This window comes from Corylus avellana, chromosome ca5 (assembly GCF_901000735.1).
Source record: "Corylus avellana chromosome ca5, CavTom2PMs-1.0".
Lineage (NCBI taxonomy): Eukaryota > Viridiplantae > Streptophyta > Magnoliopsida > Fagales > Betulaceae > Corylus > Corylus avellana.
This window is the reverse complement of record NC_081545.1, coordinates 35182106-35193900: the sequence shown is the minus strand read 5'-3', so window position 1 is coordinate 35193900 and position 11795 is coordinate 35182106. Positions and strand designations below refer to the sequence as shown.

The following is an 11795-nucleotide window of genomic DNA, read 5'->3' as shown; positions in this document are numbered from 1 at the left end:
AAGTTTTATTATTATTATTTTCAATCTCCCTCTCTGGTCGCTCAACACCCATTTGTGAACCAAACACAGCTAAATGGAATTTACGCCTTGGATATTGTACGGTGATTTTTTGCCTTGCAAGAGAATGTTTGAAATTACGTTTGAAAAATATAGTTTTTAAGTTAAAAAAATGTTTTTTAGCAAAAGCTTCATTTTTAAGATTTTGACAAAAGTGCGTTTCAGCCATTTTTGAGTTTTTTTTTTACCCTTAAAAACACTTCTAATGTTTTTTATCAAACGAATATTTTTTTTTTTCTTCAAACAAATTTTTTAAGTGTTAAACGCACTTTTAGGTCCCTCAAATGCACACCCTTAGGGCATGTTTGTGATTGTGTTTGAGAAATAGAACTTTTAAGTTAAAAAGTGTTTTTTGACAAAAGCTTTATTTTTAAACTTTTGTCAAAAGTTTGTTTGTCATTTTTGAGATTTTCGACCCTTAAAAGCACTTTTATTTTTATTTTTACCAAATAGATATTTTTTTTCTTCAAACGAAGTTTTTCAATGTTAAATGTACTTTTAGGCCGCTCAAATGCACATTCAAACAAGTCCTAAGTGCATTACTCGTCATTGTCACCCATGTATAATAATAACATTAAAGGCATCACTACAAGAAATTAAACATGAAAATTTTGTAAATAAATTTTATAAACTAACCTACCGGTGTTCTTCCGGCTTGAACCTGTATTGACTATTCTCCATTATATAAGCAAATTTAGGATAAAAAAAACCATTCATTTCCAAAACTCCTTAAAATGGAATCCAAGATTTTGGAAAATATTGATGGTAATTCTCTTTCAAGTCATTCCTCAATAGCTTCATGAGATATCCGCTGTCATTAAATAAAAAACGTACAAGTTTATTAATAAATTTAAGTTTTTTAATTATCTAATTCACAAATTTTAAAATACATACCTCATGTTCGGCAAAATGCTGATGAACCATGGTATGCAACCGCAGAGTAAATTTGTTTGGTTTGGAATTCTCATATAAAGACATTGGTCCAAAACTTTTTAAAAAGCAGAGGCTCGTGTTTATTTCTCAGCTACTTGTTTTGTAGTGCTCGATTTTAATTACTTGTTATTCAGATATTTATTTGAGGATAAGCTTATAAAAATATCTATATTAGATATAATATTAATTCTTGATAAATTTATGAAATTATTTGGATATTATTAGAATAAATATTGAAAAGCAAAGTCCAACCGTTTTGGATACTAAAACTTCAAAAAAAAAAGCAATAAATGAAATTTTTTAAAAATATTATACAACGACAAGATATGATGATTTTAAAAGTGATTTTATAATTTTTGGAGAATTGTAGAAGGGGTTATGATTTTTAGAAAGTACAAATGTCAAAGCTGAAATCCCAATAATACAAAATCAAAGAATTTCAAAAGACTTTTTATGTATCAAAATATACTGAGTTGCTATGATTTTTGGATATGTTGTGGCCCTTTGAATGAATAAAATTTAAAAATAAACTTCGTGTCATTTGGAGTTAAATTGAAGAAGTTATGATTTTTCTAAGCTTAATAGGTCAAAATGTCAAACAGTTATGAATTGTTCGATTTTTTAAATTTAATATAATGCTCATTAATTAGTAGGATTTTTTGAGTGTTAAACACACTTTTAGGCCCTCAAACACATACCCAAACAAGTCCTAAGTACATTACTCGTCATTGTTACCCTGTGTAATAATAACATTAAGGGCATCACTACGAGAAATTAAACATGAAAAATTTGTAAATAAATTTTAGAGTTAATGCATTTCCAATACCTACGCTTTATGCCAAAAAACGAATGGTTAAATCACCAAATTAAAACCTTCTTCGAAATTGAAGAGAAACCAAATCCTGCAACATAATAGTTCTTTGAAGTTGGCAAAGAATTACAAAAACTTTCACGTAACATCTGTTAAAAACTTAAATAATATTAAAACTTAGAATAGTAACTTTCCTTTATATGACATTAACTTCACCATTTCCAATTTTATTAAGTCACTCCACATTTATGCAAGCAATGCAAAGAGAGAAGGCAGGCATACCCTAATCACGAGAGAGCCAAGTATTAGTAGTTCTACATTGGAGAGCTTTATAAGAAAGTTAAGCATGTGAAGAACAATTTGTTCTAAAATATTATCAAGGTCAGAATATATCCATATCTTTTTCAATGAGAATGACTTATCTAAGCAATATTCGCCGATCATAAGACCGTTGTAATAAAATTCTTTCAGGCAATCTCCAACAATTATAACCTGACAAAAATCACTAGTTCTCCCATGATATTTATAAAAGATCCTCAAAGATAGTGGTCTTGACTCTCTCCCACTTGAAGGAAGTTTTTTTTTTTTTTAGTTGGTTGATTGCTACCCTTTGAACGCTTATCTCTACGAGGACCATTTTTTGTAGATAAAGATCTAAAGAAGCACACCAAACTCAAATCATTGAAGTTTGGTATGTTAGAAGTTCATAGTTTTGTAGCCTATTTTCATTTATTAAATTTGATTTTGCAATTTGAAAAAGTGTGATTTAAAAAAATTGTGATTTTAAAATATATGATTCATAAACATAATTTTTAAAAGGAAAATAGTAGGTGTTCTTCTAGTGTTCTACTGATGTCCTCCCAACTGTGATATAGCTTTTAAAATCACTAATAGATTAAAAATCAATAATAATAATCTTAAATTCAATATTAATTTTAAAAGCCACATTACAGTTGGAATGAAACTAAGAGAATACTAGAAGAACACCTAGCATTTATCTTTTTAAAAACACATAATTGTATTTGGAAAAATTTTGACATTTAATATTACAGTTTAACTTTTAAAATTTATTAGACAGATACAAGTATGCCGTGCAAAACAAATAAGCAAACTCATTAAGTGGTCCACTCTCTTTGTCATAAGGCAAACAATCAATCAAAGTATATCAAACTCGACATTTAAATCTATCTCACCTATAAGATAAGCTACTTTCCTCGGGAACAATTGTCTAATTTGCACAAAAGTTAACATCTATCTATATATACCTCATGACGTAACATCTTCCAAACTTCATAAAGGAAGAACAAGATTTATTATTCTAATACTTATTATTATTATTTTTTGAAATAAAAGAACAAGATATTTTAGGCAGGCAAATTAAGTGGCTAGAAGCTCATGATGTGACACCGAATCCAAAAATTTAATCACTTTTTTATTATTTTTAATTTTAAAATATTGCTTCCCCCACAAAAGAGTTATATATATATATATATATATATATATATATATATATATATATATATTGTTCTTTTAAATCACAAATCATATGGTTAAGATCTTAGTTCTTCAATTTTCTAGATTAGAGCATTACCATCCGGTTCTTCAAACCGGTTTGGTTTTCTTTTTTTCTTTTTCTTCAAAATATAGCTAACTACACCCTAAAATGCGTTTACATCCTATTCTTTATCATTCTTCAATTTAGACAAAATGCTAAGTACATGAAAAACCATGGTAATATTCTCCAATGGATGGAATTCAATGGATATTTTAATGAGAATTAATATTAAAAAAAAAAAGAGAACAAGAGGGATGTAGAGTGCTTAAAGAATGAGAATGAACATTTTAATGGAGTTAAAAAAAAAAAAAAAAGTTCCTTAAAGTTGTATTAGAAGTAGTTAAATGGTATTTTAGAAAGACAATGTTTCTTCAACGATATTTTTTATTTTTTGTTTGAAAAAAAGTTCTAACGACATAAAGGCAAAAAGAATTTTTTAAGTGTTTTAAGAATGTTTTGTATCTGTGGTAATTTGATGTTTTTAATTTTCTTTTCAAAATAAAAACAAATGAAGAAATGCCAAAAAAAAAAAAAAAAAAAAAAAAAAACCCAAACATTTTTCCACTATTACCAATAGTTGTGAGATTTGAAATTTCAAATGGAGAAACATGAATCAAGGGGCAGAGGGATGGAGTACTTTCTTTGAACACTAATTTGGGGAGGCAGCAGAAAATTCCCATGAGATATGAAAGTGATTAAATATATGCAGTCAATTTCATACTCCATCCTAATTACCTGCCTCTATATGTTGTCTCGTCCATTACCCATATTAGTTTTTCCATTAAACCTAAACAATTGCTGAGCCATACAAGAAGTTTGGGTACTATCTAGCAGCTAGTAGATATGTTGAAAATTTCATGAAATTCAAGTAGGAAATGAGAGAAAAGTATCGAGACTCGGGTGCTTCGACAATCTAAGGTGTGGACTCCACCTGTCCGGAGCATCAAACCCGCACCCTCATCATTCTCTACCCGAATTCTATGAAATTCTGACAAAGAACTCTAGGAAATCTTGATCCATTGTAAATTTGAAGGAAAAATAACTATCCAAAAAACCATGTTCTAAATTTTTGCTGAAGATGCATCTGGGTAGTCTGCTTAATGTAGTCAGGTAGCTTCCTCAATATATATATATATATGCATTTCAGTGAATTCATTTTCTGCTGAAAGCGATGGAACCCAGAATTCTTTTTATGCTGAAAGGTACACTGATTGTGAAATTCAAACTACTGTACCTTTTTGTCAGCACCATAAGTTGATAAGGCATCTTTTGCCGATTCAATAGTATTTCTTTATTCTCCTGTCTGTGTGTGTTTGGTAGGCATCATTGACAACTTATGGGAACTCTTTGCTATGGCTTAATTTGCAGTTGTTATCCAGGCAGGAATCAGGATCATTCGGCACTGGCAGAGTACCAGATGCCCTTCAAGTCCAGGGAGGTTTTGTCACCATCTACTACATCTTTGTTCTTGACTTCTTCCACCAAGAAGATGCATGGATTGTGATAGGTCTGATATCTCCAAAGGAGAGTATATTAAAACAAGAAAAAGGGTAGGGTTGAGATTGGGGGATAACTTCCCAAAAAAATGTGTTTAATGGGAATCAAAATCAGCAAAATCAGGGAAAGATCCCCTGTTTTGATTCTTATGAATATATTTATATATATAGTTACAAAAATTTATCTCATGTATAATTGACTATATATATTTTTTCGGCTTTGCCTCTATTAAAATTAGACTTAGCTCTTCATTCATGCTATGTCCTCTCTCCATAAAAAAATTCTTGTTCAGCCCTGATGAGAAGATTGGGAGTGATTGACTATTTGGTATCTCATTTATATCATACTGGATTGCTTATTATAGGGGAGCAAAAATTATTGGTCCAACTTGTTGGAAATATTTGTTGAGTGTTGATGTGAGTTGAGCATGCAGAACAGGCACCAACCAAGGGAGGTTGAGATTCTTGCAGCACATTGGCCCTTGGATGACCAAATTCATGACTTGTACAGTTGCCATTCAGACATTCCAGAGTAAAATCTTTGTAAATTAGTCTACAATGCAAATTTAAAATGAAACATTTGGTCACCAAAATTAGTCATCTAAGGAATGTATGTGATTATTGCTGATCACCTCAGAGATTGACCCAACACCAAAATATTGTAGGAATATTCTTATTCATGAACCAAATCAAATGCCATGATTGTGAGAATCACGTGCTCTAAAATAAACTAAGTTAGAGAAATTTCCTCTAACCAATTTGAAAGAAAACGCTGTTCTAAATTTTTTAAGTTCTGAAGGGATGTAACAATGTCATCTTTGAATTTTATTTCTAATTTCTCACTTTTGACTAACTTGTTGAGTTAAATCTTTCTTCATCAATCATCAGAATGACTTTTGTTGAAGTTTCAGATGCTTTAGAAACTCCTCTAGTTTTCTTCTTCTTCTTCTTGGTTTCATGCTTGATGCTGTTTCACCTAAACTAGGTGATCCTTAATTATGCAGTTCTATATATATGTTTTTAATTTCCGAAATGAGTAAAAAATATCCCACGATATGCTAAAGAGTTTTGTACTTAAAATCATCTGACCCCATTGTTTCCTAGTGAGGACATTGGTGGTTGCCCTCTAATGCTTTGTTGTCCCTTTTCTCAAGGGTCCCTCGCTGACCTTTTTTAACTCTCGGCTAGTACCCCTTTAATCATCTTTTGTTTATCATATGATTGAGGGTCAAATAACCCTTAGTTTTAATCATACTTTTTTCTGATTAAACTAGCCTGAGAATCATGCATGGATGTTCAATATATCAGTTTTTTTTTCCTAGTGGGTGAGATTGCATTAAGAAAAGAAAGTATAATACAAAAGAAGGGGGTGGGGCACCCAATATAGACCACTCACCACTATATAAACATTATAGTGCAAAATAAAACTTAATGACATCTAGGGACGAACCAAATAAATGATCCGATCTAATAGTTTTTTGGCACATGGTCCAGTTCCAACATGAGTTATACTATCGAGTCGGTGTTTACCAAATTCTTATTAATATAAACATTTGTGTTGGGCTTTTGGGCTGACAAGCCCACATAACCAAAACACCAGCCCGCTAACCCGAGTTCACTCAATAGTTGAAACATATGATTCTCTTTCCCAAAATTCTGTCATGTTTTTATTTCAAGATATTTTTTTAGATATTTATTGACTTAAGCATCATAATCATCTCCCGCCAGCCCATACCGACGAGCTCTTTTGCTTATTTTTCTCCTCTTTTGCAGGTGCTTGCTATTGATATTCCGGTATGAGGAAAACTGTTCTAACAATTTTGTAAGACCTCATCAAAAGTACAAAAGCACAAGAAATTAAGAATCGGATCTTTGGATACTTATTTTTAAGATTAGTGAAGCTGTGTATGTTTGCTGATTACTTGTGTACTTTCTAATTCTAATAAATTAACACAAACTCCCAAGTTAACAATGTCGTTTAGCCAATGTACTTGATTCATCAGCTTTCCGGCTTCCAAATGAATCCATGGTCGGAATTTAATGGCACTTGCATGTTGTGGTGAAGGCATCTGTCTTTTAAAACTAAAAGATGAGAAGAGTTGCCTCCAAACGACAAAACTGGCCAGCCTTGAAGCCGAAAAAATAAAACCAGAGGCCAGCCTTTACGGAGTAAAGGAATCTTATCAAAACTAATATTATTATTAATTTATTATTATTGCATTGGTTCATGGGTTGCAAAGATTAAGACTTTGGTTGCAAAAATATATGGAAAACAAAAGCAATATGTCAACGAGGACGACCATGTCTGATTCTTCATTCCGAAAACATGGCCCTTTCCATTGTCTCCATCAGGGTGGTGGCCATTTATAATTCACAAGCCTCCATGCCTTTTGATCTATCAACTCAAACTGCTTTTCCATTCAATCATTTATCTCCCCCCATGAACAACATCCTCCTCTTTTTTATATGTCTGAATGACCAGGCTGGCTGGCACCATCTTTGCTTGGGCCCTAAGCTTCTTTTTAAGCAACCCTTTTATTGCTGACTCGCCCGCAAAAGGCTAGCTATATAGCCTGATCGAGGAGGTTCCTCAGTTTAATTTGCTCGGTAAAAGCCTGTGAAATGGGAAGGCAGCCTTGTTGTGATAAGATTGGATTGAAGAGAGGGCCATGGACGATTGAGGAAGATCACAAGCTCATGAACTTCATCCTCAACAATGGTATCCATTGCTGGCGAATGGTTCCTAAGCTCGCAGGTACGTATATATATATATATCTTTTCATGACTCCATAGTTTTGATTTGTGTTAACACAATGTCAATATTTGGTGATGAAGGTTTGCTAAGATGTGGGAAAAGCTGCAGATTAAGATGGATTAATTATCTAAGACCAGATCTTAAGAGAGGAGGTTTTACAGAAATAGAAGAGAATGAAATTATGCAGCTTCATTCACGTCTTGGCAACAGGTAAAAATTTTGCATTGTCATAGGATACTGAGTTGTTAATTAAGCTGCTTCTTTCTTTCTTTCTTTCTCCTTAATTAAATGAAAGAATTCTGCAGGTGGTCTAAGATTGCTGCACATTTTCCTGGTCGCACCGACAATGAAATCAAGAACCACTGGAATACGAGAATCAAGAAGAGATTAAAGGTCCTTGGCTTAGACCCTGTGACTCACAAGCCCTTTGAGAAAAAAGGAAGTAATGGTGATAATGATGAGACAACAGTGGAGTCAAATTCATCAAAAGGACAAGAGGAAAGCGTGGAGTTTAAGTCCTCCATGGACAATCATGCCAGGAGAGATTCTCTAGGAACAGAGGAGAAAGGGGATGAAGTGGAATTAATTACCATGGATGAAACAAATGATCTTTTAAACAATTATGATGGCTGGTGGGGAAGCTTGGACTTGGGGTACTCATGGATGAACCAAGAAGCCAACACGATTAATACTTCCTACAGTTCTTCATTTTCCTTGGAAAACTCTAGCAACCCTTCTATGGGTGAATCCCCCTCTCTTCAAGAAGATTCTATACAACAATGGGCTGGAAGTGTGGATTCCATGCTCTCATGGGATGGCTTCAATCATCTGGAACAAGACCTTTTTTTCTTGTAAAACTATAACCAATGAACATACTCCCATATTCTGTTCCCCAAAAGTCTTTGGTTTCTATTTTTAGTTGGATCGATCAAGAGTGTCTTTAATTTCATGAACACTAGGCCAATAAAATTGTTAGAGAAGTTAGTGTGAAGACTATTGTGATTGATTACTATCAAGTGAGAAACTGCTAATCCCTTTCCACTTCTTTTAATTTTTCCCTTTGCCTTCTTATTCAAAGATCATGTTTGTTAATATTTCTGTTTCTTGTTCTCAAGTAAAGAACATTAATAACCAATCCAAAACTGGGGGTAATCATTCATGTTTACCTATTGGGTTCAGATTGTGTCGAAGAATGAATATAAGACTATATAGGTTAACCTTAACCTATTCATTTAATGAAATAGATTAGACTTCTTAACTCTAACCCGCTAATTTCGTGTTAGATTCATGTCGAATTTAGGTTGTGTTGAGGCATAAGTATAAGACTTTATAAATCAATCATAAATCGACTCATTTAATTAAAACGGGTCAACCTTTCAACCCTAATGTGCTAATTTCGTATTAAATTTGTGATAGGTCTGTAAGTCGTGTCAAAACTTGCCATCCATACTCAAAACACAAAAAAACTTTTTTCCAATTTTATGTTACATCAAAACATTTTTTTCAAACAAAAACACATTAATAAACATAGGGATTGATTATTGTAACAAAAAAAAAAAACCCAAAAACACATTATTTATAGTTGATTAGTGTTATTTCTTTTTCTTTCACTTTCATCAGGATTGAGCTCGTGGACATCCGACCAGTGGGGCTTAAAGCTTTGATCTATGACCCTCATGTTGATGGAGTTGCTCTTCTTTTCTTGTCTCCTTTGTAATTGTAAATTTCTCCATAGTGTCATACATCATTATGAAGTGTCCAAGGTTTACTTCATGTTGTTGGTCCTCATATCCCTTTTATTATTTTCTTTTAAATTGACAAAGCAAAATTCGGGCAGCCAAAGGAGACCAAAAAAAAAAAAAAAAAAGCTAGATGGCCATGAGTGCCTGCTGAGATTATTCTCCTGTTAATCATTCTTGGATATAATATTGAAGCCTGCAGATTTATTGAGCTTTGTGTTGGGGAACTTTTTGAAACTTTTATATTAATTAGGACCAAGATAATTGGAAGTAGGTCGTGCTAAACACTGAAAACGAAGGGGAATCTCTGCACTAGTCTTGTTTATTTACGTGCATGCACCTGTAGATATACATTGAGAATTTAATTAAGTATCTAAGCTAATGGCATTACGGGAAGGCATTTGTCTCCTAATTCCAATCCCTTATATACTAAACAAGCTAAGTTCATGATTGACAGATTCATGAGTAGTCTAGTCGAATCTACAACATTATTTAAAGTCTTTTTGCTAATTGGATGGGAAGAGGTTTTTCTAACTCAATCTATTAAACTGATATCTGTCTTTGGTGCATGTGATTATCACAATATATGCTTCTAAGGGAGGGAAGATGTCAAACAACATGCCTTGCAGTTGCGGCGGCCTGATTAGGGAGACATTAATAAACAATCCAAATCATGCATGAGTAGAAGCTTAATTGCTTCATAAGCAGGAGCTCAAACAACATGGACTTAGCCTGATTAAATTAGGGAGACAACATCAAATGTTGAAATAGAGACCTCGATAACCAGATCTACCTCCCTTTCATGCCTTGCAGCGGCCTCACCCCCCTTCACCGCCCAAGGCTTTCTGAGAAATCACTTCCCTATTTTGGCCAGTGGAAAACTATTTAAAAAGAAAAAAGGAAGAACAAAAAAAAAGCAAAAAAAAAGAAAGAAGAGAGAACAGACTTAAAGAAGAAGCCAAATTTCATCAGACCTGGACTTCCAATTAGAGAATGGTTCAAGGAAAAAGCCAATATATATATATATATATATATATATATATATATATAGTTATAAACAAGGTAAGTTCCCTTGTATTGTCCCATCATATTGTATGGCTACTTGGCTACTTGGCTCCATAGCAAGTGACAAAATCACACACCAGCCACATCAACTTAGTGATTAGCGTTAATTAAATAACTTTTTGAAGCATGATGCATGCGTCATCTCACTTCTCACAGTATCATCATCATTGCTTAGCAATATTAAACTTGGAAAGAAAGATAATAATAGATACTCCGAGGTCATGTTCAATAAGGGAAACTAAGGTTATGTTATGCTCATTGTTTTCTCCACAAGCTGTCTTCTTTGGAGAGTGCATCTGGCCTCATGATTTTACAAGCTAAACACGCGTTTCGAAGCAAAATTGCCAAAGCTAACCCATTTCAAAGTAAGTTTGAAAAAAAAATTGGTTTGAAAATGTAAAGAAAATCTCCATTTTTAAACTACAGGCAAGGGTGTGCATTTTTAAAAATGCACGATCTTAAAGGCCGAACCTTGATTTTACCTAAAGCTTAACTACGTTTTTAAAAATCATGTTTTCGTTAACTGCAGTTTGACATTGCTATTTTTTCAAACCGTACATTTTAAAACCGTCAAACCAAACGAACACTTAGTCATGTAATAGCTTATATGCTAGGTGAATAGAGAGAGAGAGTGTGTGTGTGTGTGTCATTGGTGGTATCCTCCAGCATCTTGATAAAAATGGGATTATCCCTCGAGGTATTAGTAACTCCATTTCTGTTAAGAACAAAAAGTAAAGCTTTCTGTGATTGTATAAAGTACATCTGGAATCTTGGTGTTCATATGGAAAAACTTGACCTACTAAGAGGGCTTTTTCTTCTGCACACTTTTTGAGATGCGCTTCAGCTCCACTGTTCCCCCTTTCATTCCCCTGCAAAGTCAAATAACCAAACAATGTGAAGCCATTCGTAAAGCTGCCATAAATGGGGCAACAAGGAAGTTAGAGAGTAGATACCTCCGGTGCATATAGATGAAGATATAGAAAAGTGCCAACAGCATCAGTGTCAAAATGGAAGCAGAAAGGAAGAATATACTCCTAGTCTTCTGCACGTATGACACAATATGGACAGAATCAAAGAAGAGAATAATCAACAAAACTTCCTCGAAAGATAAATTTAAGGGTAGGTTGAATACATTTAGGTTTCTAAAACGCTAAAGATATGTAAGATTCCAAAAGCAGCTATAAGCATGCACGACGCTTGCTGCTGTTCGAATGTAGGGGGTGTGTACCACAGAGAGCTCCGAGAGCTCCCATCAGGGAGATAAATTAATCTGATTGACTTCAATTATCTGATTTAGATGTTTTATTTTCAGAGATAATATCTAATATTTAACTAATCATGAAAAGAAAGCCTATAGAGGCAGAGGTATGTAGACAAAACAAAG

At 33.3% G+C, this 11795-nt stretch overlaps 1 protein-coding gene and 1 long non-coding RNA gene across 2 annotated transcripts; one reads left to right on the top strand and one right to left on the bottom strand.

The window, feature by feature from the left end:
- The first annotated feature begins 7474 nt into the window (after nt 1–7474).
- Nucleotides 7475–8462, top strand: LOC132182935 (myb-related protein 315-like). The gene is made up of 3 exons (XM_059596301.1): nt 7475–7607; nt 7688–7817; nt 7913–8462. The coding sequence occupies exons 1-3, from the start codon at nt 7475–7477 to the stop codon at nt 8460–8462; spliced, it is 813 nt and encodes a 270-aa protein (XP_059452284.1).
- Nucleotides 8463–11081: 2619 nt separating this feature from the next.
- On the bottom strand, nt 11082–11711 carry LOC132180255 (uncharacterized). The gene is made up of 2 exons (XR_009440088.1): nt 11365–11711; nt 11082–11280 (listed from the first exon to the last, which is right to left on the bottom strand). It is a non-coding gene; the product is annotated as an uncharacterized LOC132180255 (long non-coding RNA).
- Nucleotides 11712–11795: the final 84 nt, after the last annotated feature.

What these genes read in the sequence shown, in the direction of transcription:
- LOC132182935 (XM_059596301.1), top strand. Translation starts at nt 7,475, where the DNA reads ATGGGAAGGCAGCCTTGTTGTGATAAGATTGGATTGAAGAGAGGGCCA. An exon ending in AATGGTTCCTAAGCTCGCAG is followed by an intron (nt 7,608 to 7,687) that starts GTACGTATATAT and finishes TTGGTGATGAAG; the next exon opens with GTTTGCTAAGATGTGGGAAA. An exon ending in CATTCACGTCTTGGCAACAG is followed by an intron (nt 7,818 to 7,912) that starts GTAAAAATTTTG and finishes AGAATTCTGCAG; the next exon opens with GTGGTCTAAGATTGCTGCAC.